The sequence below is a fragment of the Netta rufina genome, assembly GCF_964035555.1.
Source record: "Netta rufina genome assembly, chromosome: 17".
NCBI lineage: Eukaryota > Metazoa > Chordata > Aves > Anseriformes > Anatidae > Netta > Netta rufina.
The window spans coordinates 7,615,264-7,639,034 of NC_140141.1; the positions used below are offsets into that span (position 1 = coordinate 7,615,264).

The following is a 23,771-nucleotide window of genomic DNA, read 5'->3' on the forward strand; positions in this document are numbered from 1 at the left end:
ACTGCATACTTGAGTGCAGGCATCTGCATTTTGCTGCATACAGACATCTTAAAAAAAAATCTGAACCCCCCTTTTCCTCCACTCAGCTGCCTGTGAATTCTCCTTTGGCTCCGATGCCAGCCTAGCAGGCTGGTAACTGGCTTCTTGCTCCTGCTGCGTGACACCGTTTTACATCCTGCGCTGGAGAGGATGAAGTCCCACCACCGGACTCTGAGCATTTCATTATCATGCAGGACTTAAGAAGCAGTATTTCCTTTTGGTGATGTTCTCCTTTACTCCCCAGTTCTCTCCTGCTGTCTAGAGTTACAACAAAACATCAGGTCACTTGGGTTTCTGTATTTTTACTTATTTACATGTATGAAACTTAACAGGCATCTCTTCACATTTTATCATACATATTCACACAACCAGGTACACCTCAAAAGGGAAAGATAGAGGCTGCTGTCAGGCACGGCAGATGCAAACAGCACCCATCATTTCCAGTGATGACAAGCTGCTACCACCACACGGTGCTGAATCTAACTGCCCTTGAAAACCATTTGCACTCTCCCTGCTCTAACGGAAGTTTTGGCAATCAAAGACAGCAGCTACTTAATACCAAGCTGAGGTCAGGTGATAGGTACTGGCAAGCCAAGAGCTCAGGTTCTTTTTCCAAGGGCCTAATCAAATTCTGTTGAATATCAACAGCAATATTGATCAGGTCCCCTTGGAGCCTCAAAATGAATCCAACAGAGAGGCTCTTTTCCAGTCATTCTCCCCCTCTACTTCCTTGCCACAAGGTAAAGCTTCTAGCTGTCTCCTTAAGAGATACAACCCTATTTCACGGAGCACTAGCGTGCATCTTATCTAGGCAGTCAGTCCAGAACAACACAAGCCGGCTGTCTTTGTTCCAGCAAAAATCTGTAAAGTCTTTCAGCAACCGATCAGCAAATTTCTCGTCCCCAGTGGCACTGGACCGCCACGTTTTTGTCAGCATGGTGTTGTAGGCCCAGTTGTAGCCAATGCGCTCTTCACAAAACATGTTCTGGTTGGTGGAGCTAGTGGAGTTGCGCCGGCGTCGCTGCTGCCCACAAGAAAACTTCCGCTTTGAATATGGCAGCTGCAGAAACACCGTCCCTGAAGGAAACAGACAGGACTTTAGCCTTAAGCAGACCTGAGTCCCTATAACTGGTAGCTGATACTACATTCTGAAAAGGAAAATGGATTGAGTTCCCTGCCATTACCTTTTAGCAAGATAAAATGGAATATATTTTTCCTTTCACATGCTATTTCTTCCTGCAAATTACAGCAGTGGGAAAGAGCACTTAGTCTTGCCTTTCTCTTGGTAGAAGGGAACGAAGCAAAGGGGTATGCTCTGATCCATCTTTCTAACCTTATATCAATTCCCATTCTCTCCTGTAATCTTCCAGATGCTCTTTTCTCATCATTGCCTTCATATCACAGCAACACCTCTGGATGTAGTTATTTTAATGTAATATGCTATGCATGTAGTTCAGTTAAAAGTGCTGACAGAAAACCAACATTTATGAAGAAAAATTACGTGAGCAAGTGGATCCATTGCCCACACAATGCATACAGGTAGAGAGGCATCTACAACTGACCTTAAGCTCAAGAGCACAGCACTGACTTCTCCCATTCTCTTTCCCTACCAGCTGCTAGATGCTGGATGCACATTTGTTTATACTGCAGTTGGAATAAACTGACTTATTATTTCTCCATCTCCTGGAAATATAAAGTTTCAGGGACACCATAAAGCAAGATTTCAAACCAGTGCCATTCATTAGCAGCAACACTTCGTGCTTTCATACCATCTTGCCAGTTTTCTGGTTTGTGTTGGCTGATACAGCTACTTGTCTTCTGACTAGGGACGTAATGAGGACAAACGTCACTGACAAAACACAAAGTGCATGTAAAATGGTTCTTTTGTTTATAACAGCCTCCTCCTCACCCCCGCCGCCTGCCAAGTATTGCTCACCTGTGACATGAATATACTGGGGCTTGTTCTCAGCTGGAAAGTTGAATGCAGAAGCCGAGTATTTATCTTGCACAAATCCGAATCTGAAGAAACAAACACCAAGGCAATAAAAAAAAAAATAAAATAACGAGAGCCACTCCAGCTATAATTCCTTCAGCCAAAGGCAGGGGCACAAAAGAAAGTTTTACAGCATTTCCCCTCTTGAGGAGGAAAGAAGAAAGAGAACTGAGCCTTTCCAAACGTTCTCTGCCTCTGATAGGTACAATGTGAAAACTTGTAACTCCACAACTGTCCTAATGGGGGTCAGAAACAAGAGCCTGTAGCTCACTTGGGGAGGGTATTGAGCAGTCTCTGGCAAAATGAAACAGCTGCACAAAAACAGGGGAAGAGCAATAGTCAAGAAAGATGTTCCTTGGATATATCTCAAACTGTAACATCATTTTGTTCACGCTGGAAAACATTACATACAGAACTTTGAGCAGCTCACCTGACAGTTCTTTGCTATTTGGAGAATATTTCTTCCTCTCCTGCTTTCTAAGCTAATGAATTCATACTTCCAAACTAACTCCATTACAAAATGCAGTCTCTCTATCATGAAAAAGACCCTGGTAGCAACACTGTGAAACAAACTGGCAGTTCAAGCACAGTGGGTTAAGGCTAGACAGTGCTGAAAGCTTGCCATAATTCCTTTTTCGTTGTGCTCAACCTTCTATGTACAGCTCATATCCCAGTCTTTTGTCAGTTATTGGGCATCATCTAGTTCAAGACTACATCAAACACACATGAAGAAATTAACTGTCCTATTTGCAGTCTATCTGCTTCTAACTTAGAAGAATAGGGCACTTTTCAAAGCCAACGTCCTCCATAAGACTAGAGATGGTCTGCTGGTGACAGGCTGAAACCCTATATGCCTGTCTCCTGTACCTACAGGGGCCCTTCCAGACAGTCTAGTTACATTTTAATCTAATAACTGGCAAGCAGACTGCAGAGAGGCAGACTGTATAGAGCCCAGGTGACCCAGGAGTGACAGTTCAGTGTAGATCCTCATCCTATCTTATCCAAAGAGAGAGGAACCTTTCAGTCATTCTGCTCCATACATACCTGTATGCTATTGCTTCCTGGAGAAGGTGCATACGATCCCAGTATGTCTCTGGTTCAAAGCCTGAAGCAAAAGATAACAGTTACCTCATAAAGCCACTTCATTTCTTTCTTTTTCAAAACCTGTTTTCTTCAAAAACACCTTAGTGCACTTTGTATTTGCTAGCAATTTTTTAGTTTGACTTGTTTTCTGCTAGCTGTCCCTTGAATGCCTGCTTCTTAGAGATATGTCTTGTATATACCAATAGCAGATTTATCCCTGAAATTAGCTTTTGTATCTCTAGAGATGAAGGAAAGGAACTTAATGGGAGTTCCACAGGAGGGGGCAAAGAAGGCAAATGGGGTGCTGTGCATCACCACAAAGTGCACTGAAAATGCTTCAGTGAGGCTACAGTGACCTCACAGCACGTGGATTTGTCACTGCTTGTTGTTGTTTTGTTTTACATCTACACCTGGACATTGGGTTATGAAAATAAAGAATTAAAGGGTTAATGAAAATGAATAAAATAATCTTTTTTTTAATCCTTTTACTGATTGTTTCTTCTCACAGTGCTCTCTGATCTTTGAGCTCCTACCTGAGACTTACCACAACAGCATCACACAGAAGGGCGAGGTCACATTGCAGAAAAGGAGATTGCAGTTTCTAGCTCTTAATCTCATGTGCAAACACTCTTACCACGAATGTAACCATAGCAACAGTAAAGAGGATGGTGGTTGTGAAAGCCTAATCTCACCGAGGAGAATAAACAAATGCAGGGTACAAATGCAGAGCAGCTCTGGCCAGTGTCTACCAGCAAAATGCACTTTCACAGTATAACATCATATCAAACAGAACAACTAACTACTTGCTACAGGCTAGTGAAGGCTATGCAACATTATGGCAACACTGACCACTGGGGAGGCAACCTTTCCTGTGCCTTCCAACTTCTTGCTGGCAATTTCATACACTGTTACACGCTGATTAGCCTGCCCGCACAGCTTCCTTTGAGTACCACCTTCCTGAGAACGGCTCTTAAAATGTAAAAACAGGCCCTTCCTCCAGCTCATGCACATCTGGTAAAGGAGGTTCTTCATGTCAGATATCTGCCAGGAAATATACTTGCAGGAAAAGCACATCAAGGGGCAAACCCAAGAAACAAATATTTCTTACCATCAAACAAATGCTCGCTACCCTCCTTCAACAAGCAGCTAACATTGAGTGGGATGAACAACTGAGCTCGAAGTGGGTCTCCGTACAAGTAACTGGGCAACGCAAATGGGCCTTCCAAGACTGGGACTAGCAAGAAACCACAGGATGTGGCTTTACGATGCCAGCCCTGAACCTGAGAAAAAGATTCAAACAGTGAATCATACAACATATGTCAAACTGAAGAAGGGCACTTATGTGCATAGGAGCAACTCATTCCCCAAGAATAGATCAGACATGCTCAATTCTCCACAGGCTCAGCTTGCTTTGCATGGCAGGCACACAAGCGTCCTTGTAAGCAAAGCAGTACAAGCACAAGACATCAGGCTTTCCTTTTTTAAGTGCCACATCAATCAGAAAGCACTTTAAAATAGGACATTTTTCAGGAACTGATTCAGCCTACTTATCATCAGTGGCTAAGCACTGCTGCTTTACTGGAACAGTGCAATAGATTTTAAATAAAAGCAGAAACAACCTCCCAGTGCTATTTGGCTGGGTAGGGTAAAACCTGACATTAGATAGTTTGAGTTTTACAGAAGATAAAAAAGGAAAAACAAAAACAACTAAAAATGAAACAAAAAAGGTGACAACAACTGCTTCCATTTTCAATTCAAAATGTTTTCAGGAAGCTAAAAAAAAAAAAAAAAAAAAAAGCTAGAAGGCACTGCTGCAGAGGAGAACATATTGCCTGGAAAAGCCCTGTCATAAAAGCAATTCCACTGAATTTCAAATTGTTGAGGTTTGGGGTGAGGAGGAGTGTGGTACAAAACAAATTCCTTTCCAAAAACTTAGGTTTGCCTAATTGGCACATAAATACCACCTCCGCCTGTATTGACCTCTGCACAGCGCTAATCAAGGCCACTGAAAGCAGAACACCATCCTGCAGACACAAGGACTACAGATCGCATGAGAAATGCTGATCAGATGCAGCAATGCCAAGGACCGTCAGTAAAATTACCTACAGAAACGATGGCAGATCCATCCCACCATCTCTCTCCCCCCTAATACTTCCAACATCAGCTTCACATAACAACGTCCCCAGTGGTATAAGGGATATGAAGGCCCAAATGGCATTGCTGTGGCAACCCAGGATACAAGGACTCTTACCATCTCAAAAAGAACAGCTGCAGTCACTGCCATCCAGTGTAACTTGATTTCAAAGGCAGCGTTCAAGGAGAAATTGCCGTGGTAATAACAACTGCACCACTCCAAACGGTCAGTGCGGTTATTCACATCCACATCAAGCGTCACTGTCCGCTGTTCAGGCACCGTGGCAGCTACACAGCCAAGGGATAGGGGTACATTTAAAAGATGCGTTCAAGAGAAGGTGGGAGATGGTATAAAACAAACAAACAAGGTAAACAAGCTATTTGACATGAATTTGTCCTCCCATTCCTCCCCATATGCTTTTGGGCTAGCAGAATAGTCCCAGAATGCTGCTCTTCTAGATCAAAGAAGATGAAAAAAATTGAATAATTACTCAAATCAGGGGTCTGTGTCGTAGAATTACATTCCCAAGAAGTCAAAAGACATCTCAACTGCAATAAAGAGACAGAGCCAAGAGTCAAGTAGCTAATCAATAAGCAACTGGTGGCGTAAATAAGAATGTCTAGGCAACACCATCTCCTTCATACCCACAATTTGGCTTCTGTATTTCTGTGTGTCCCCACCAGAAATCACAACAGGGTGCTGTCAAACAGGGCAGGAGCATTCCAGGACTTTCCATAGGTAAAGAAGATGAGAAATTCAACTTCTTGTTTCTTTAATCCCATATCAATATCCCGTGTTACCGCACTGCTAAAACTGCATATCCAACAGTTTTTCTAAAAGCAAGAGAAGTCAGCCAAGACTCATGCAGCAGTGTTAGAGTCACTGCAATACTTTCTGTTGCTTTGCAGCAAGTGCTGGGATAGTGCCCAAGATCCAGCTCCCTTTGCGCCCTACACCCCAGCACCTCAGTGAAAGAAAATCTCAAGTATCAGGCAAAAAGAGTAACAAAAGCAAAGGAAGTGGAAGTGACCTGTCTGGTGTCATACAGTGGAATGCAAGGTCAGGGACAGAATGCACATGTCCTGACTTTTAGTCCTGCTACGAACCATTGTCGTCACTTTCAACTTTTCTTCATATAAGAGAATAATTTAATATTTCTGTAATACTAAAAACTGCCAGAAAACAAAGAGCAGCAATACAACTATTGAAAAAACTTTGCTTATTTATATTTTTTTAAATCTACGCATGAGGGATGGACATTGCTATTTCTTGCTTAAATAGACACAGATGTGCACCCTTTTATATGGTCTGTTTTTAAATGACTGTATCATTGAATTGCTTAATGGCATTAAAAATAGTTGAAGTTCTTCCTCAAGGTAGATGGATCTGTGGCACCTTGTCTGGAGACAGTTTTCAAGGTTAAAAGCAAATCTTTATATTGTCATTACTGCAGCTTCGAAGAAAAAAATCCCCAAAAGAGTAAGTAAAACGGAAGAACAACACTCAGTTTTGTTTTTTAAAAAGTTCCCATTTGTCTTTGGGAAATTTATCGTTTCTGAGTTTGTCTGATACAGTCAGACAGACCAGCATCTCATGATTCTCTTCTTCTTGCCCCTTTTCAGTGGGTTATCAATGCGAAATAGAAGATCACAGTGCCAGTTCTGTAATGAAGTATGATACCCATTTTGAGATGTTGGAAAGCAACATCCCAAAAGCTGTAAAGCAAAAGCAGCTTAGTCAGGTAGATGGCAGTCATTAGCTAAAAGGTCAGTGATAACACCACAGTCCAGTGTGTCTGAACTAGCACACTGTGAAGAATGAGCTCCCTGCTCCCTTAGACGGTTCCTTTTTCCAGATAATGGAACTTCCCCATTAGGGCTGGTGTCTGTTTCTCCACCTTGCCTGCAGCTGTAGTTCACAGGCAAAGCAACAGGAAGACAGTCCAGCCAGGTGAACTAATCAAAAAGACCTTACAAACTGAAGAGAAATATCCACAGATCTCTGAATTTAAAAGCTTCAGATTAAAATCAAATTGATTTTGATAGAAAAAACACCCCAGCTTCCAACGATCTGATTTTAAGAGAACTCACCTGCTTTCCAATTGACTTGTACTATCTAATTGACTTGTATTTAACTAATGATTTATTGAGTACATCGGAGAGGAGCAGGCAGGTTATTCTCCAGTCACAGACTACACTACATACATGACTACAATTGCTAGTGCATGCATTGCTATAAATCAAAAGGGACAAGATTAGGTGTATCACAGGTCAGACTTCCACTGAGAAGGGAAAGGGGACAATCACTGGGCAATAACAGGGGAATTGGGAGGGATACAGATTTTAAGAGATGCATGGAGCTTGTTCCAGAGCTCCCAATGCTTGCATGCAATTTTATGTCACAGCCTGACATTTAGGGAAGGTGGGGAGGGGAAGAAATAAAAACCACAACCAAATCAAAGCCAAGAGAGGAACAAATGAAGTCACGTGGACCAGAGGTCATCTGGGTTTAGTAAAGCTCGTTGCCTCAGATGAGCTGGTAAAGTTTTTTTTGGAATACTATTTTGAAGAGGGACAGCACAGAAACATCAGTTAAACCAGTTCCCTTTGTAAGAAAAAAGTTCCACACTGGGCTTTCCTCCAAGACACTGTTATTCCTGGAATAACAATGTGAGCAAACTGGAGGCATTTTTCATTCATTCAAGGACTGCAAATTAGTTAAACAGCAGTATGGACATAATTACAACCAAAATGAAAGGAGGGCTACACAGGTGTGTACTATGACACATGCTGTGGGAATACACTGGTAAAGAAAAGGTGAGAGGCACATTTCAGTCTTTACCCACTTCCCCAGGTGCAAGCTTACTTAGTCTCAAACTTCTCATCTCACAAAGGAGGGACAGACATAGAAAAGTGAAGTGGTTTTCTTGGCCTAAGAAGCAAAAGATTAAAGCAGGAGCAGGATCTGGCCCAAGCCCTCCAGCCTCCACAATGCTTTCGGATGCCAGCCTATGTTTAAGGCTTTGGCTCCGGCCAATCGTTGAGCTAATAAGGTTGGGTACTGGCCAAGGCAACAGATTTATCGTGTGACAGGGAAAAATATCCTGCAAATGTTGGCTTCAGGGAATTAACCATTAGTTTAGAATTCCTATCCTTAATACCTTCCCACTTCTGATGCTGCCCCTCTTCAAACAAGGCTTTCAGAAATACACAAGGATTATTGTAACTTCAGATTTAAGAGATACTGCACAAGCAATATATCACTTCTCTTCAGAAGGTCAAATACACAAAACAAGAGAATAGCAGAATTTTCTTTTTATCCCTAAAAGCAACAGGCCTTTAAAAGATGTATCTAAATAAATCTGAAGCTGCAGTTCCATAGCAATGATTTTTCTGGTAATTTTAAACAGTGAAAGGGAAACAACAGCAAGTGACTCAGGCTGGCCTAGAAATGCAACAAAAAGATGACAAAGCAACAGAGTCAAACATGCACCCAGTATGTTTCACAGGCTGTGGTAGTGTTATGCTTCACACATTACAAAATTTCAGATATTACAATGGTAACTTGTCCAGCAGCATCATTATCTTTGATATGCAAGTCCTACTGCTTCCACAGTGCAGGGATCATTTGTAGCTCAGCTTCCCAGGCTTTAATATAAGGAGTCTGTCTATAAATGATTCAGACTAGTCAAGAAGCCTTCAGCACTGCATCACAGAAAGTTTCTCTAACACATCTGGGTATCACTGGGACTTTCCAATGCAAAGCAATTAAACATGTAATTTTAGGTACAGTTTGCTTGCTCTGCTGTTCTCACAACTTATCCCTCCATGCTCATCACAGGCTGTGAACAATCCGTCTGGATCTACAAAGAGACAGGTCACCCTGCAGAATTCAGAGATGACGACATGGTGGGGAGATTCAGGAGTAACTATTTATTTATTTATTTTTAAAGTCCACTACTCAGAAGCAAAATTGTCCTGCTCAGCCAGTGAAACACACCTCAAATCCATAAGAACAAGTTTACCAGCTGGTAAACAGGTAAAGTTTACAAGACGCATGCAAGGCCAGCATGAAATTTGCAGCTTTATTGCTGGTCCACGTGAGATCATACCCTTGGCTGGCTGCTCTTCCCCCTTCAAACTATCCCCTTGAACTTCCCCAGCTGTCACCTGTGCTGTGCATCTACCTAATAGTGCAGCTGCCTGGCTCCGTCCTCCGAAACTGCGGCTAAAGGAACTGTGCCTACTTGCATAGGAGGCTGGGCGGCTGGGCAGCCAGGGCAGGAAAAACGCTGGGATTTCCGAGTGCAGGAGCTCTTCTGCCACAAACGCCACCTCAAACCATTTCCTCTGGAAGGCGGAGAAGTCATCCATAGCAGCTGTGTGCCACATGGCAGGCTGCTGCATGCCCACTGAACAAAAAGCAAGGGGAAGGACAGATGACTGTTAGAAACAAGTACTCAAGATCAAGAAAGAGAAGTTGCTCTTTCTAAAAATAGGGAAGGAAAAAAGAATAGGTCATGTCTATATATTTTTTTCTTTTTAAATAATATTCCTGAAGTCTAAACATCCTTGATACTCTTTAGAGTACTGTTTTTGGTTGCTCCCAAAGTGCATTTCTGCTGCAGCACCCGTAAGAATCAAGAAAAACTAGCAATTATGCAAAGTAGTAATGAGGAACATCTTGTAACACAATTCTGACCTCGGTCAGGTTCTTTGTCCACAACAATCTTGTAAAAATAAAAGCCATAAATAAAGGTTCGTAAAGCTTCTCCGGATGCATGGACAATCAGCTGCTCTTCTAGCATTTTCTGAACAACAAAAAAAAAGAACAGAACAACACAATGGAAAAGGAGAAGTCATTCTTTCAGTTACGTAAAAGGGTACTAGAGCACGTTAGGAAATCACGGATTTTTTTTTGGTATCTTTTTGTCCAGATATGTGCCTCAGGAGAATACCATCAGTGTTATCTCTTGATCATCAGTAAATGTAGCAAGCCCTTAACTCCTGGAGAAATCTTACTTGAACTTTCCACAGTTGTCTGCCTTCCTCCTTCACACTGCTCTGGTTATATAGATGGATTTATAGGAAGGTAAGAGGTCAGAAACATTCTAGGTTCTTTGCTAATTGATATGGGATCTCATTAGAAGAATGAACATCAGAACACTTCCAACCATCTGCAATAACACAGTTCAGAGAAAAAAATTCACAGACACGAGCATACAGTGTGTATACTTCAGCATCCATAAGAGAGAGGTTATATGCTGCTTATATATGATCCATTTACGAAGAATTTCATTACCCAAACTAATTACCAGAAGAAAAACATAATGAACTAAAAATCACACTAGTGCCTTGTCATTCTTACCCAATGGAGAGTTTGTGGTAACTAGTAGCTAAATGGAGATTTATGCAGAACCGTCACCACGTATATATTATTTTTCCACTTGCGTATTACTACCAAAGAACATGTTGCAGTTTTGTGATAGGGAATCCAAAAACTTCAAACTATTCAAGAAAAAATGATTTTGCTAGGATATAAATCAAGTAGCACTAGGGAATGCGCATCTATTGTAATTTCCATCACAAACTAATATCTAGCATCTACGAGGTGTAGAAAATTTTGGTGATAGAAGTTATTTTCTGTGTCGTCTTCATGACCTCACATTCTGTTGAACACATTTTTCAATACCTATCAACAAGAGGATTTTAATGAGTAACAAGAATTATTGCTATGCTTTCCTCTACGGTTCTACTTTCTTCACAGAGCAGGGTATTTTTAGCCCTCTCTACACCCCATGAGAGTTCCCTTACCTGCATTATGTCAATCGCCATGGCTTGCGTTTGCACACCTTCCACATTATTCACCAGCCAGTGTACAACTTCTGCACTGATGAAACAGTACGGCGAGAGGCCCTTCTGTTCAGAGAGCAGTTGTATCCCTGTGCTGAATCACAGCAAGTCAAACATGTTAACAGCCTGATTGACAAATCTTGTAAGTTACAAAAACAAAAATCACTGTTAGGAAAAAAAAAAAAAAAGGGATAAAGATACAGGACAAGAAGTGCATGATGCCTCCAAAGTAAAATATCATTAGTTTCTGATAAGACAAAGGGCTGACATCAACAGCATTTCAGTGTTACTCTCACTAAGAATTCTTGCTTTGGCAAGACTAGGATTCTTACAATTAAAGTCTCTGCTGCACTACTAGTACCTCGATGCCTATAAAGTTCCATGCTGGAGAGACTAGAATTGAGTAACAAAATGAAGCTGAAGTAACTCTTCCATAGCTGACAGGGGCTCTCTTCTAAGTGACTCCATGCCTCATATTCCTCTTACAAAACTTCTAGACAGATGTTAAACCTATTTAGATTAAAAACAAAAACAAACAAACAAACAAACAACTTACGTGGGATGTTTCATGGCTTCAAGAATCTCTATCAAGGTGGAGGAGGAAGTCAGAGAGCTTGCTGAACACTGTTGGGAGCTGGGAAATAAACAAAAGCATGTTCAAAAACCATGGCAGCTGCTAGATTTGTTCAAATATGTGCACTTCAGAAAAATACTCTCTCTTCGGAACAATGACTTTGCCACCACATTTGTTTCCTTTTTTATCTTAATAGGGACAAGAAAGAGGCATTAATCTATTTTCTTCCCTTGAGGTTGTAAGGTCATTGCTATACTGACCCAATTCACACATACGGGATGAAGCCATATGACAGCAAATATTCTGAAGTTGCCTTTGTAAAAAAAAAAAAAAAAACACACTGTAATATACAACCGCAGGAAGCAGGTGCTAATATGGTTTATTTTTAATATTGCTTCCTCCCCGGTGTCTCGCCTCCAGGTTGGAACCTCCTGGATTTCATCAACCTACTACATCTCATTAGGCCCGCAGGGCCCCCTTTTGCTAAACAGACAGAAGACAGCTATCAATTTTGGTCTTATGCTAACAGATTTCAGATATGGAATTTCTTCATTCTTCATTTCTGGAAGAATGAAGATCTTTCTTGGGGGTGGAGAAATCAGGCCTTGTGTTGATTTAATTCTGGAAAACTGGGTTGCAAGGCTTATTTTTACTACTGCTCTTTCTGCAAGCAAAAATGCTGCAGCAAGGTCTTGTGACAAGTGCCTTATAGTGCTGACAGACACAGCACATCTTGTTCTCAGGTTCCCATTTAAGTGCCCATTCCTCAACACCAGAAAGGGGAATGTACTGAACAGAACTGCAGTTTAGCACTGCTGTGCTCTTCTCACCCGCCCTCTGCAGTGCCAGCTGTGACATATCCTGGGTCTGCTACGTTCTGGGAACTTCCCAAGTTCTGAGCGTTGCCCCTGTCAGCTGACTGCCCTGTGTTTATCAAGGTGTTACCATCTGTGGTTGCAGGAACTGATTGATCTATAGAGACCTGCAAGAAGTAAACATAGCAACACATTTATGAAGTTTATGATGTAATCTTTTCCCCATTTCTTTTCTACCTTTCCCCCCAGTCTTCACCTCAGCTTAAGTCTGTTAATGACAAGCACCACTATAAAGCAAGCACGAGCATATACAGAAAGGATAAATGCATTCGTACTTCTGTTATCACTACAGAGCTACTGACAAACACAAAATTCATCACATCAGTATTCCATAGTGGCCCCAGTAAAAATGAGGATCACCAACCCCGCAACAGAACTAGCAATGCTAGTCCTAACCTGACATTTTAAACTTGAATGAATAAGTGTCATTATAAACATGCAATGGACAGAACAGGAAACTTAGTCACTACGAGAAAGTAGTAAGCAGTTAGAGAAAATAGTTTCAACTCCAACTCTGAGAAAAATATGCAAATGTAACACACAGAATACAAGTTTCATAATGCACAAAATCAGCTCATCTTCCTTCCTTTCTTAGGGTAGTACCAGGAGGCTGGTTGGCACCCACCCACACCTGTGTCACTGAGACAACAAGAACATTTTCCTCCCGCAGGAACGGTTGCACTATTCCATGGTAGACTGAATAGTTCAAAAAATTAACATAAAATCATTTCAGAAAGAACATGAAAGATTCACAAAGTACAGTCTGTAATTGCCATCTGTCATTAACACGTATGGCTTGGGAAAGGCATATTATATAAAAGCTAGAGAGGTGGGGGAGAGGAATATGAACAGCAGAGTAACTTAGCAACTCAAGTTGGTGTAAATATGAGGGCTGATCTGCCATGATGAATCCACAGCACATGCACAGCTAAAAATCACAAGCCTGGTAGTTTGACTTACAGGTCTGATAGCCAGACCAGAGTCCTTTAGTCATTCCTTTTCTCACATCCCAGTGATCTCTCACACTCGCTTCTTGGGCAGCCAAAAAGGGCAAATGCTTACATGGAATCTGCAGTCCCTACATCCAGCTAAAGCCACTCTCCCTCCTCAGAGCTCACTTCAACCAGCAGTATTTTTTTACGTTTACACTGCATTATTGGTAACTTTTAACTGGTGTTAAGCATATAAACAGCTTCTGTCATAACGGCTCGTTTAAACCAAGACAAAAATTGTGTTTTCAGCCCTCAGTTGTTTAAGGACCCAAGGACACAATTCGATTTGATTTGACCTCCTCAAAGCCACCTGTCAGTCAAATACCACACAAGAAATTTGCATGAGAATGAGGTAAGTAAGCTGTCATCACTTAGTTTAGCAAGGGAAGTTGAAAAACAGTACTTACTGAAACACAAAAAAGAGAAGCTTCAGTAGTTGACAAGACAGTACTGCAAAGGACAGTAATGCAGGGCACATGAATATCCAAAGCACACCAAAAACACTAATTGGTAAAAGGAAAGTCACATCCTCCACCAACAGTCACTGTGTTCTTTTAATGCTGTGCATCTCCCTTTCAACAAGCAGATCTGAAAACTAGCACAGGGTCCCCAAGTTGCAAGCTCAGGACAACTAACGCTCTCCATTGCCTCAGTCCAAAAGCCAGAGATGACAAGACTCCATTCAAAACTAACCTGTGAGTAGAAGGTTGATGTTGTGCGTGGGCTGCGAACAAAATCCATAAAGAAGGCCCCATCCTGAAGGCATCAGAGGAAGTCGCCCCATTAATGGCAACAGGAACAAGGAGATGAACAAAAGCAAATACAAGGTTGTGCAAGTATGAAATGACCACAGAGAGAAAGCAAGCGGAGAATGCAAATCCCAAACAGACCAAGAATGTCAGGTACACCAGAGTGCAGAGAATCAGGAGTTACACATGTACCCTTGCTTTCTCTCTCTGTACCAAGATATCATTCTTCCTTAGCACAGATGCTTTTCTGAAGTTTTGAAAACCACACCGATCAGAAGCCAATTCAAAACCATGGCCTTCCCTCCACACTTTATATGAGAAAGACTTGGGCTCTAAAGTAAGTGGGTTTTCACCCCAAATGCAAAGCTGAACATTGATATAGAAAATTGCAGAACCATGTGCAATGACGTATTCAAAGAAGGCCAACTTTTTTCTAGTCTGACAGTCATTCAAATGATACAGAGGGAGAAGCAAAGAAACTCTTTTCAGGAAGCATACTCTTCCTGTCAAATGCAGGTCTTGTACAGTGCAACGGAAAGGGAAGAAAAATCCATCACAACGATCTTTCCAACACTGTGTCTAATACTTCATGCAAAATTAAACAGGCACTGCCTATGCTATATGTTTCCTGCCTACTTACGAACCCTGGATGAATTTATCCCCTGCTGCTATTCAAAGGTATGTCAAGATTCTCTTATCCAAGACAATACGGTGAAATTTGACTAGATTTTAATTCTCTATTCGGAATTTTTTGTTCTGTTCCCTAGGCAAAATATTTTGTCTAGATTGCAATTCAGAGGATGCTTACCCTGGTACATATGCCAGGGTTACACAGCTGGCAATTTACATAGTGCAGAAAGAGAGCCAGGCAAACTGTATCCATCAGGACAAGACTCCCCAAACAGATTATGCATCAAGCTAACTTATTGAATTAAAACACTGTGTATTGCCCAGTAACTGGCTGAAGTGACTGGTCAGTTATACTCTGAAACAGAGACAAGGTGGAGCCAGTGGCTCAGTTTTGTTTTGGAACAACTCCAACATTGAACAGCATCTTCGAAAAGCCCTTGCTCCCTTGGCTGCCGACAGAGCACACAGCTGTGACAATTTGTCAGTGTTTGGACTGCAAGTCTCCAGACAGCAAATAGGCATACCCATTCTGATGGGCCCTAAGAGGATTGTGTGCCCTGGAGGCACAAGGCACACACTTGTTGATGTTTCCAAGTGAGCACAAAGTTGCCTGGTAAGGCTACCTCTCCACTGGAACCTTTCCAACAAGTGAGAGCCATCAGTTTGGAGACCACAACTGCTTCCCTCCAAGTCTTTATGTGTAAATACTTACAGGAGTGTTTACCACGAGAGCGTGAAATCTTTCAATTAATAATGCACTCTTAGAGATTGTACAGTTACACGTTCAGAGAAGTTTCTGAACATAGTTACTTTTAAAATTAGAGGAAAGAGCACTTTTTTCAATAGCATTTACTAATAGTACAAGGCCTGCTACATTGTTCCTAGCATGCTAATGTGCCAGTACATCTGGACATTGCTAAGAGAGACAATTTTGACTTTTTTTTTCCCTCTGCAATGCAGAACTACTCCATGTAGCATTCCTTCTGTCCTGTGTCCTGCATGGAATTTTCACCAGTTTTAGTGGTAGAAAGAGACACTTAGAATTTCTGTATTTAAAGAGGGAAGTTTGATGAGATGATTTTCCAAAATGGCAGAAGAGGAAAATTCAAAGCCTGAATTATGATCTGGAAGTTTGCAAACATCTCTTTAAAGTCAATTTCTGCACTTACTTTTTCCAAGTGAAAGATTACCTGCTACTGATCTCACCCGTGTTTTGGAAATACTCTCATTCAACAAACAATGCCTATTATAAAGATGACTGCAGTTACTCTATCATTTCAACTACTGGTATTCCAGTCTCCAGAATATTCCAGCACTTATCCCTGATGGTGGCACAGAAGGTTGGAGGTTGAAACACTAGATGCTAGAGAAAAATTCTGGAAGAGATTGCTAACTATCTAGAAAGCCGATAGCAGGGAATCTGAAAACTTGTCCTTTGCAATACTTCAGTTGTTGCACCCAAAGATTGGTCATACTTTTAAGAGTAGTATCTTCATTCAATTCCTTGTTACTCTTGCTGAAAAGACCTCCACACCATAATACAGAAAAACTATCAATTATTTCTGGTTGGACCTGGGAGGTGGAGTTTTGCCTTTCAAGACAGTTGCCAGGAAGGCTGAGAAATAGCACAGCTCTTTTTTTAAGCCACTGAAGAAAGCTCCAGGAAGACAGTCTTCTCCAGCCTGGAGCCCAGCCAGTGAAGGCATGACACCTAATTCATAGCCCAGGAACACATCCTCTCCTCTAAACAGAAGCAAGCGATTGGAGTTTCTGCTGTTAGAATTCCACTGGAGCTTCAACAGTCATGGTCTAGAACATAACCCTGCTCTGAAAGAAAGCCACCATGTAGATACAGGCTGCACTATACTACTTAATCTAAAATGAAACCCTGACTGAAACGAAGTGTGCTGCCAGAAAAAGAAATAGACTAATTACCAAATACCATTTAAATTAGCAAAGCATAAACAAATGCTGAGATAGTATGCCAGGGATTTCATCAGTGATGAAGAACTGAAGGATGGTTGTGCCCCAAATTCTCTTTATGACTTCACACACAAAGGAGTGTGAAGTTCTCTTATCTGAGAAAATCTTATGTCAAAATAGACCATAAAGACCATAGTCTTTACCTTACGAGGGCTGTCCATATAGGTTGGTGTGATAGCAATGCTCCCGCTATCTGAAGGCTGACCTGAGCTCTTTCCAGAAAGCATTGCTGCTTGCTGCTCCCCCAGAGTCCTAAAACAAAGGCAGAAATCCAGAGTTTGTTCAAACATTGTCAGCTTCTGTCTGAAGGCAACTGTTGCAGATGGGTATTACTGTATTTTCATCCGTTTGCTTCACCACACTCTGAAGCACAGAGACAATCCGATGTTTTTTTAAGTACTGTTTACTCCACATAAACACAAACCCTTGAACTTACTCAGTTTTCTTACCAGTAAAATTATTAAAATATCAACAATGTTTTAAAATTGTGTTTTCAGCATATCTGGTATTAGTACTCTGAGTTTCTTTGGACTGTTCTAGATCTGTACTGAAAAAGAATTTCAGAAGTTTCACAGGCATTTCAATAACTGTCATCAGTACACAGAAGATATTTTCTTTAGGCTATATTAATTACCAAATCTTTATATTGAGCCTACTCTACTGATGCTGTGCACACATATTCCAGTTAAGCTCTTATATGGATATAACTGTAATAGCAAATCAGAAAGGGATGAAGTCTTATATGTGATGAACTGAGATGCTACACTGAAAGGAACTCCTTCTAAATTACTAGACATGAACTTCTATAGTCACCTTGTTCCTTCCCAGTCTCTGGTAATCGTTCTATCATGGAAACAGAATGAAGTAGCTGGAAAAGCACAGTATGCCCCCATCTCTACCACAAGGTTAGTGAAGAAGCAAGATCTCCCACCCCGTTTTTCAATGCAAAGTTCCCCCAGTCTGCCTTAGTCAGTTCAGGTGGAAGATATGTAGTAAGGATATTTTAGAGCTCTTCACACAGCCTTATTGTACAGACTCACTTCTGACTAGCTTCCATCTCCAGCAGAGCAGAGAGCGCTGAGGTTCCCTTCTTCCCAATGGGAGGCCCAGACTGCTCCAGAGAGTGGGTGGGAATTGGACCAGCAATCTGCAAGCCTTTCATAGCAGACCCTTTCTAACAAAGGAAAAATAAAATCACAGACTTAGTCAAACTAGGCTTAACTAATAAGCAAGAACACAGTACCCCACATCAGCAGAGGTTTATTAGGAAAACTTTAAAAAGGGAGCTAACCACAGGTGCACAAGAAGTGGACCAGTCTGGTGTTTTGTATGGATGCCATTATCAAAATAAAGCAGATATTGTTCTGGTAATAAGATGGTTTTGCTCTGAAATAAGTCATCCCATTCAGTGTGTGAATTTGAAGAGAATTTGATACACATTAACCCATTTCTCCTGATCCTCTTAAAACTACTGTTTAACAAGAACTCACCCGTATGGCTCTCTTTTCACTACCCTCTTCCTGAGCCTGCAACACACAGCCAATTCAGCCAGGAAAAGTTACCAGCTTCACTCCCTCACAGATCTTTCTTCACCAGTGATTTGCATCACAATCTGCAATGCATTCAGACTAACCACAACCACTGCACAAAGCGATGCACTCTTGCAAAAAGATGGCACCAGATTTGTGCTAAGGGCAGACCAGCTGGGTAAGGCACAGGTATGCTGTACAGCAGAGGTGGCCTCACTTAGTGAGAAGGAACTCACTGAGTTCCAATTCTGGTTCCAGCCTCAGCAGCATGATATACCCATTTCCGGCAAATGTAATTAATTTGATTAGTTCAGTAGCAGTAAGGTGCTAATATGGCCATACCATTTCAGATTTGAAATAGTGTATCAGTCAGCATGGCACTGTGCTGTATAGCCAGGTGCACACATTATACACGCACATTTACCCCAACTTGCTTGGGGTTGTCTCAGGTTTCTCTGCTAATACTTCATTAGATTGCGCAGAGAAACTAAAAGGATGACAAAGAGGACAAAGGCACCTTCAGCTTCTCACCCAACTAAAAGTTGACTCACTCGAATCATTCGATCAGATCGATGGCGTCGACGAATGCGGTTCAAACCTTCCACAAAGCGAATGAATCCATCTAGGAGCTGCCACTCTTCCTCATCAGAACGGGGCTTATCTCCGTACACATCACAGTGCACTTCTCCTTCCATAATGCGCTTTGTGGCACTGATGCAGGCAGGCAGAAGGAGAAAGCGAGTCCTCCAAAATTTCAGTGATTCGATGAGGCTGAAGGAAGGAATGTGGAAGACATGATAGTTCAGTACAGCTTCTTATGAAGGATTTTACAGTAAGTGAAATATCTATCTATCTATCAGCTGTGTATTTCAGCAAGTAGAGTAAACATCTCATTCTGCTATTCCCTGTGTGACTAGAGGCAGACATGCAATGGAGTGGTCAGCAAAATGAACATCACTGGGAAGTACTGCAACACATCAAAGAAAATGTGAATGAGAGAAAACAAGGCCATCTTCGGAATAACTGTATCATGGGAATATATTTTGTTTTCTGTAAAAGGTAGGCTACAAAGGCTTTTCCTCCAAAAACAAGCAAAGAAAAAGGGATGTCAGAGGTATAATATTAGAACAGCAAGCATTTTGGTTGAGAACCAAAAATAAACAGACACAAACACTGGTCTCACTCAGAGAAGGTATCAAAAAAGCTATTGACACTAATGGAGGCATCCCACTAATGAGAAGACCTCCTGCTCCATATAGCTTGCAAGTAGAGCTACAGTTAAGCTAGGCCTAGGATTAAAGCAAGTGTCCATCAGATTCAAAACTAAATGGAAGTTTTGAGTCAGATCCAGAAATGAGTAAGTAGCCAAGAAAAACATGTTTGGGTACAAAATGCCCCCATATTTTTTTGCATTTGTAGCAGAGAAAAAAAAGTTTGTGCTTAATTTTGCTATCCAGACTTTGCATCAAAGATCGGATAACGCAAAAGCTGCACTGAGTAAGACTCCTACAGAGGTAAGAGCTGTTAACTGCATACGAGTGAAAGCAGGCCAGTTACTCTCCCTGGAGTACTGAGCATTTGTAGGTTGAACTCGTTGAAGAAATTTTAGGTCAAAATGGAAAAGAGGAAATTAGGACACAGAACAGCCTGGATGGAAAAGGAAACCTCACCTGAAATCCTCCGAACCAGCAGAGCAGATATACTGATCCAAGTAATTCCACTTATACTCTTCTAGTCTCTCGTGGGAAAATTCTACCCAGCAAGAGACAAATTCAGAGTCAGAGTGTGAGGGGCACAAGCTGTAAGTGTAGTTTATCTGAGCAGATTCATAAGGATACCTAAAAAAGACAACACAAACCTTAACATCAGCATTATCAATGACAGTGTTGCTCTTTCTTCTAAAAAGGAAGAAGTCTACATATTACAATCTTTCAAGTCCAGGCAGCTGGAAAAGCACCCTCATCTTATCATTAGCAAACAGTTCAACCAAAGAGATACTCACTTTGGCAGATATCGAGTCACAGTAATTATTTTGTCTTTTAATGTTACTTTGTGGAAAGTACGGCCCATGCTCAGCCAGTACTGATCTTCTTCCTCAGGCCGGTTTCTTGATACAAGACCTAGTTGTAAGAAGCAAAACACACAGCCTTTTAGCTTACTGGACTAGTCAAAACTTTGTCAACAAACTCTATCTATAGAAAGAGACTCTAGAACCATGTTTCTGAACTCAATCCAAAAGCCATCTTTCAGTCCACATTTTTATGGGACACGTGCACAACTAGTCTTCTGTTCTCACAGTTAACAACATTTGCTAATATTACAATCAAAGAAAGGCATTCACAATTCATACACCACCAATACAGATCTTCTCTGGGCAGGACAACTAGAGAACAGACAACACAAAGTGTTGAGAAAGTGGTGGCTACAATGGGAGGTCAGGTCCACTTTCCCTTCCCTCTCTGTCCTTCATTTCTGGAACTAACCACTACAGGAGAAGCCACTACAGGAGAAGCTCGTTCCCAAACCAGTGAATAATAACTACATCCCATTTGTGTGTATTCTCTGCCCTATAAGCACTGTATCACTCTCACTTGTCTGGAGAATACCCAGAAAAAGTCTGAAGTCAAACAGTAAACCAGATTCCTTCAACTGAATGTGAGACCATCTCATCCCACTTCCATTCCTCTGCAGTTTAACTAGGTTTAGCTGACTCACGGACAATAAAGCTTTACTTGTCTATCTGAGACTGCTTTCACAGATATTTTAATGTTCAGAAAATGCTTCTAGATTAACTTTCAGATACTTACATTTTGGAGTTTTGGGTCTGTCTTCCAACAGAGATGTGCCTGCCCTACAGTCATCATGTGAATTATGTTTAAGATGTGTTCACCCAAACTGCACTCAAGACATATTTAATTTGGGTTCCCCATCATGAATATGAGGCCAATTTCTTACTACATTTCCGAAACCCTGCAGCTGTTCCTTCATGGTGCAAGCTAATTGTTTATGCTGAGCCCAGATCAGGCTGTCTGCCACCAAAGGCTTCAATGAGCATCTATGCCTAAGTCGTGGAGGTTACTGGCCTTGGCAGAAGGACAGAAAGATAACAGATTTAATTCTTAATCCCAAGTCACTCACCTCGACTGTAAAGGGGACTGCTGCTGAGTGGGGGTGGCACAGTTGTGGCTGGTTTCTGTGGTTTGGATTGCACGATAATTTGATAGCCTTGCATGAGACGCTGACAAATGAACTCCTCAAACACTTGTTGGGCTGTCATCTGCACTCCTTCCTCATCTCTCCTGAACACAAAGGTTAAGAAGGAGACTAGAATAAGGAAGCTGACCACACACCTATTCTTAGCTCTGTGTTTCCTAATTGAGGATTTATCCCTGCCCTGGGCCCTGTGTAAGTGAAGCCCTCTGCCTGTGAAAACCAGCCTACAGGAAGAGGAGAGAATAATGGGTGGGGACTCTTCTGTTTAAAACAGGTGATGATAAGCTGTCTGACAATAGTTATTAACACCTTTGAAAGCAGTTTTTAAACCAGGAACAGACACAAAGTCCAAAAGATTTGCTTACAACCAGTGTTAAACTTCCAATAAATATATCACTGATCCCTTTTATAGCACTTTACAGAGAATCTCAGTGCAGTTTGTAAATGTTCAGCACAGCTCAGGACTGGGGGTGTGCAGGCAACACTCCATCCTCTCCCACAGCGGGAAGTCTGGAGCTGAGAGAGATTAAAAGACAGTTCAAACACCAACCAGCAGCAAGCATGAGTAGAGACTTGACATCACTATGCCATGCTCTTACAACTACTTCCTCTCTTGAACTTTGCCCTCCTGCTACAAAGGGACATTTCTTTTTTTCTGTTTTGTCTTTAATCTTACTATTTCCTATGTGCTTCAATCACCCTGACTAATATTTTGGTTTGTTCACCCAAACCAGCAACATGCACAAGTCTTTCTGATGTCTTAATAATCATGGAAAAATTGAAAGATGTTTAAAAAGATAAAACACCTTCAGGGAAGAAAAAAATACCAGTTGAAAAACAGTTACCAGAGACCTCCAACAGAAGAAATTATATTTATCCCGCTAATGCTATTTTCCTCCAAGATTCTTTAAACTAAATAACCCTGAAAGTGGTGATAAACACCTTAAGTACTATAAGTACATGTGCATTTGTTCATCCAGTTTCCAAAATACTTCACAGAAAACAGATTAACAAAGTTGATAGCTCCAGGTTGATTTTTTTTGATTAAAATACAACAGAGCATGAAAAGGGAAGTCAAGTTTTGTACATAAACTATCTCTAACAAGATATAGAACATAATACTGTCATATGGTAACATCAGAAAAGTTGCAAAGTTAACACTGAAATGAGAAAAATTGAAGTATTCTGCTGCCAGTTATGTAACCAACTCATCTTTCTCTTGTATAAATTTCAAAGTGTTTCTCTCCTATCAACTGCACCTTAAACACTTTTGACTCAATGCAAGGTACTTCATAAAAAAAAAAAAAAAGTGCTGGCCAAACCTGTCAATGTCAGCTTCTGGGAGGAGATCGTAGCAACCCTCAGTGTAATCATTCTGCAGACTCTGACGGTCGGGGAAGTAGTCCGTGGTAAGAGGGAGACATGCCGGAGTAGTGAGGGATTTCCAATCCACTCCAACTGTACAACAGAAGCCTGGCACTACGGGGGGAGCAGACAGTGTCAGAACTGCCTCGTTGCATCATTGGGGGAAGACAATGGGGGCATATATGGTCATCCATGAAAAAACAGGGTGCAGTGGGAGATGAAAATAATGTGTGAAGTGGAATGTTAGAAAGAATGAAGGACAAGTACGGAGTTGGCAAAAAGACAACAGGGACAAAAAGGAGGCAGAATGGGGAGGAAAAATAAAAGTAAAACAGGAAAAAGGGAGGGAGAGAAAGAGACAGAGTTTGTTAAACAATGCAGTGCACATGCTAATTCAATCCCATCATGCAAATAGCATTCAACGTTAATGCATTTAATTTTCTGTTGATTGAAAGCTAAAACCAACATAGCCACTGCTCTGCCAAAATTACAGCAAGTCAGGTGCATTTACACATTATTAATAAAAAAGATGAACATTTCAAATCTAAACCAGAAAATCAGACCAGCTTTGCATCCTAGACAATTGCAGAAGGAGCTGGGGATGAGCAGAGAAAGAATGACAGACCAGCCTCTTTCCAGAATAATACAACAGTGGAAAAGGGAGGTTTTTTTACAGTTATAAAACCAGAAGACAGAGAGAGGGAATAGGAAGACCAGAAAAATAGTAACTCTCAAAACAATCCTCTTCCACACTCTTTTC

General features: G+C 41.3%; 1 protein-coding gene across 7 annotated transcripts in view; it reads right to left on the minus strand.

Annotated features, from left to right (window-relative positions):
- Positions 1–334: 334 nt before the first annotated feature.
- DEPDC5 (DEP domain containing 5, GATOR1 subcomplex subunit) overlaps positions 335–23,771 on the minus strand; it is a 46,551-nt gene continuing 23,114 nt past the window's right edge. For 2 of the 7 annotated variants that reach the window (XM_084297193.1, XM_084297192.1), the window contains exons 26-43: positions 22,969–23,125; positions 21,572–21,732; positions 20,436–20,553; positions 20,104–20,271; positions 18,985–19,204; positions 17,945–18,078; positions 17,048–17,156; positions 14,236–14,298; positions 12,506–12,657; positions 11,658–11,735; positions 11,063–11,195; positions 9,951–10,059; positions 9,436–9,660; positions 5,367–5,536; positions 4,224–4,395; positions 3,077–3,137; positions 1,976–2,058; positions 335–1,116 (exon numbers count right to left, since the gene is read on the minus strand). In XM_084297193.1, coding sequence (XP_084153319.1) covers positions 821–1,116; positions 1,976–2,058; positions 3,077–3,137; positions 4,224–4,395; positions 5,367–5,536; positions 9,436–9,660; positions 9,951–10,059; positions 11,063–11,195; positions 11,658–11,735; positions 12,506–12,657; positions 14,236–14,298; positions 17,048–17,156; positions 17,945–18,078; positions 18,985–19,204; positions 20,104–20,271; positions 20,436–20,553; positions 21,572–21,732; positions 22,969–23,125 — 2,609 coding nt within the window. In that variant the 3' untranslated portion in view covers positions 335–820. Of the gene's footprint in view, positions 1,117–1,975; positions 2,059–3,076; positions 3,138–4,223; positions 4,396–5,366; positions 5,537–9,435; positions 9,661–9,950; positions 10,060–11,062; positions 11,196–11,657; positions 11,736–12,505; positions 12,658–14,235; positions 14,299–17,047; positions 17,157–17,944; positions 18,079–18,984; positions 19,205–20,103; positions 20,272–20,435; positions 20,554–21,571; positions 21,733–22,968; positions 23,153–23,771 lie in introns of all 7 variants that reach the window. The other 5 variants (XM_084297191.1, XM_084297190.1, XM_084297196.1 and 2 more) reach the window with 3 other exon arrangements.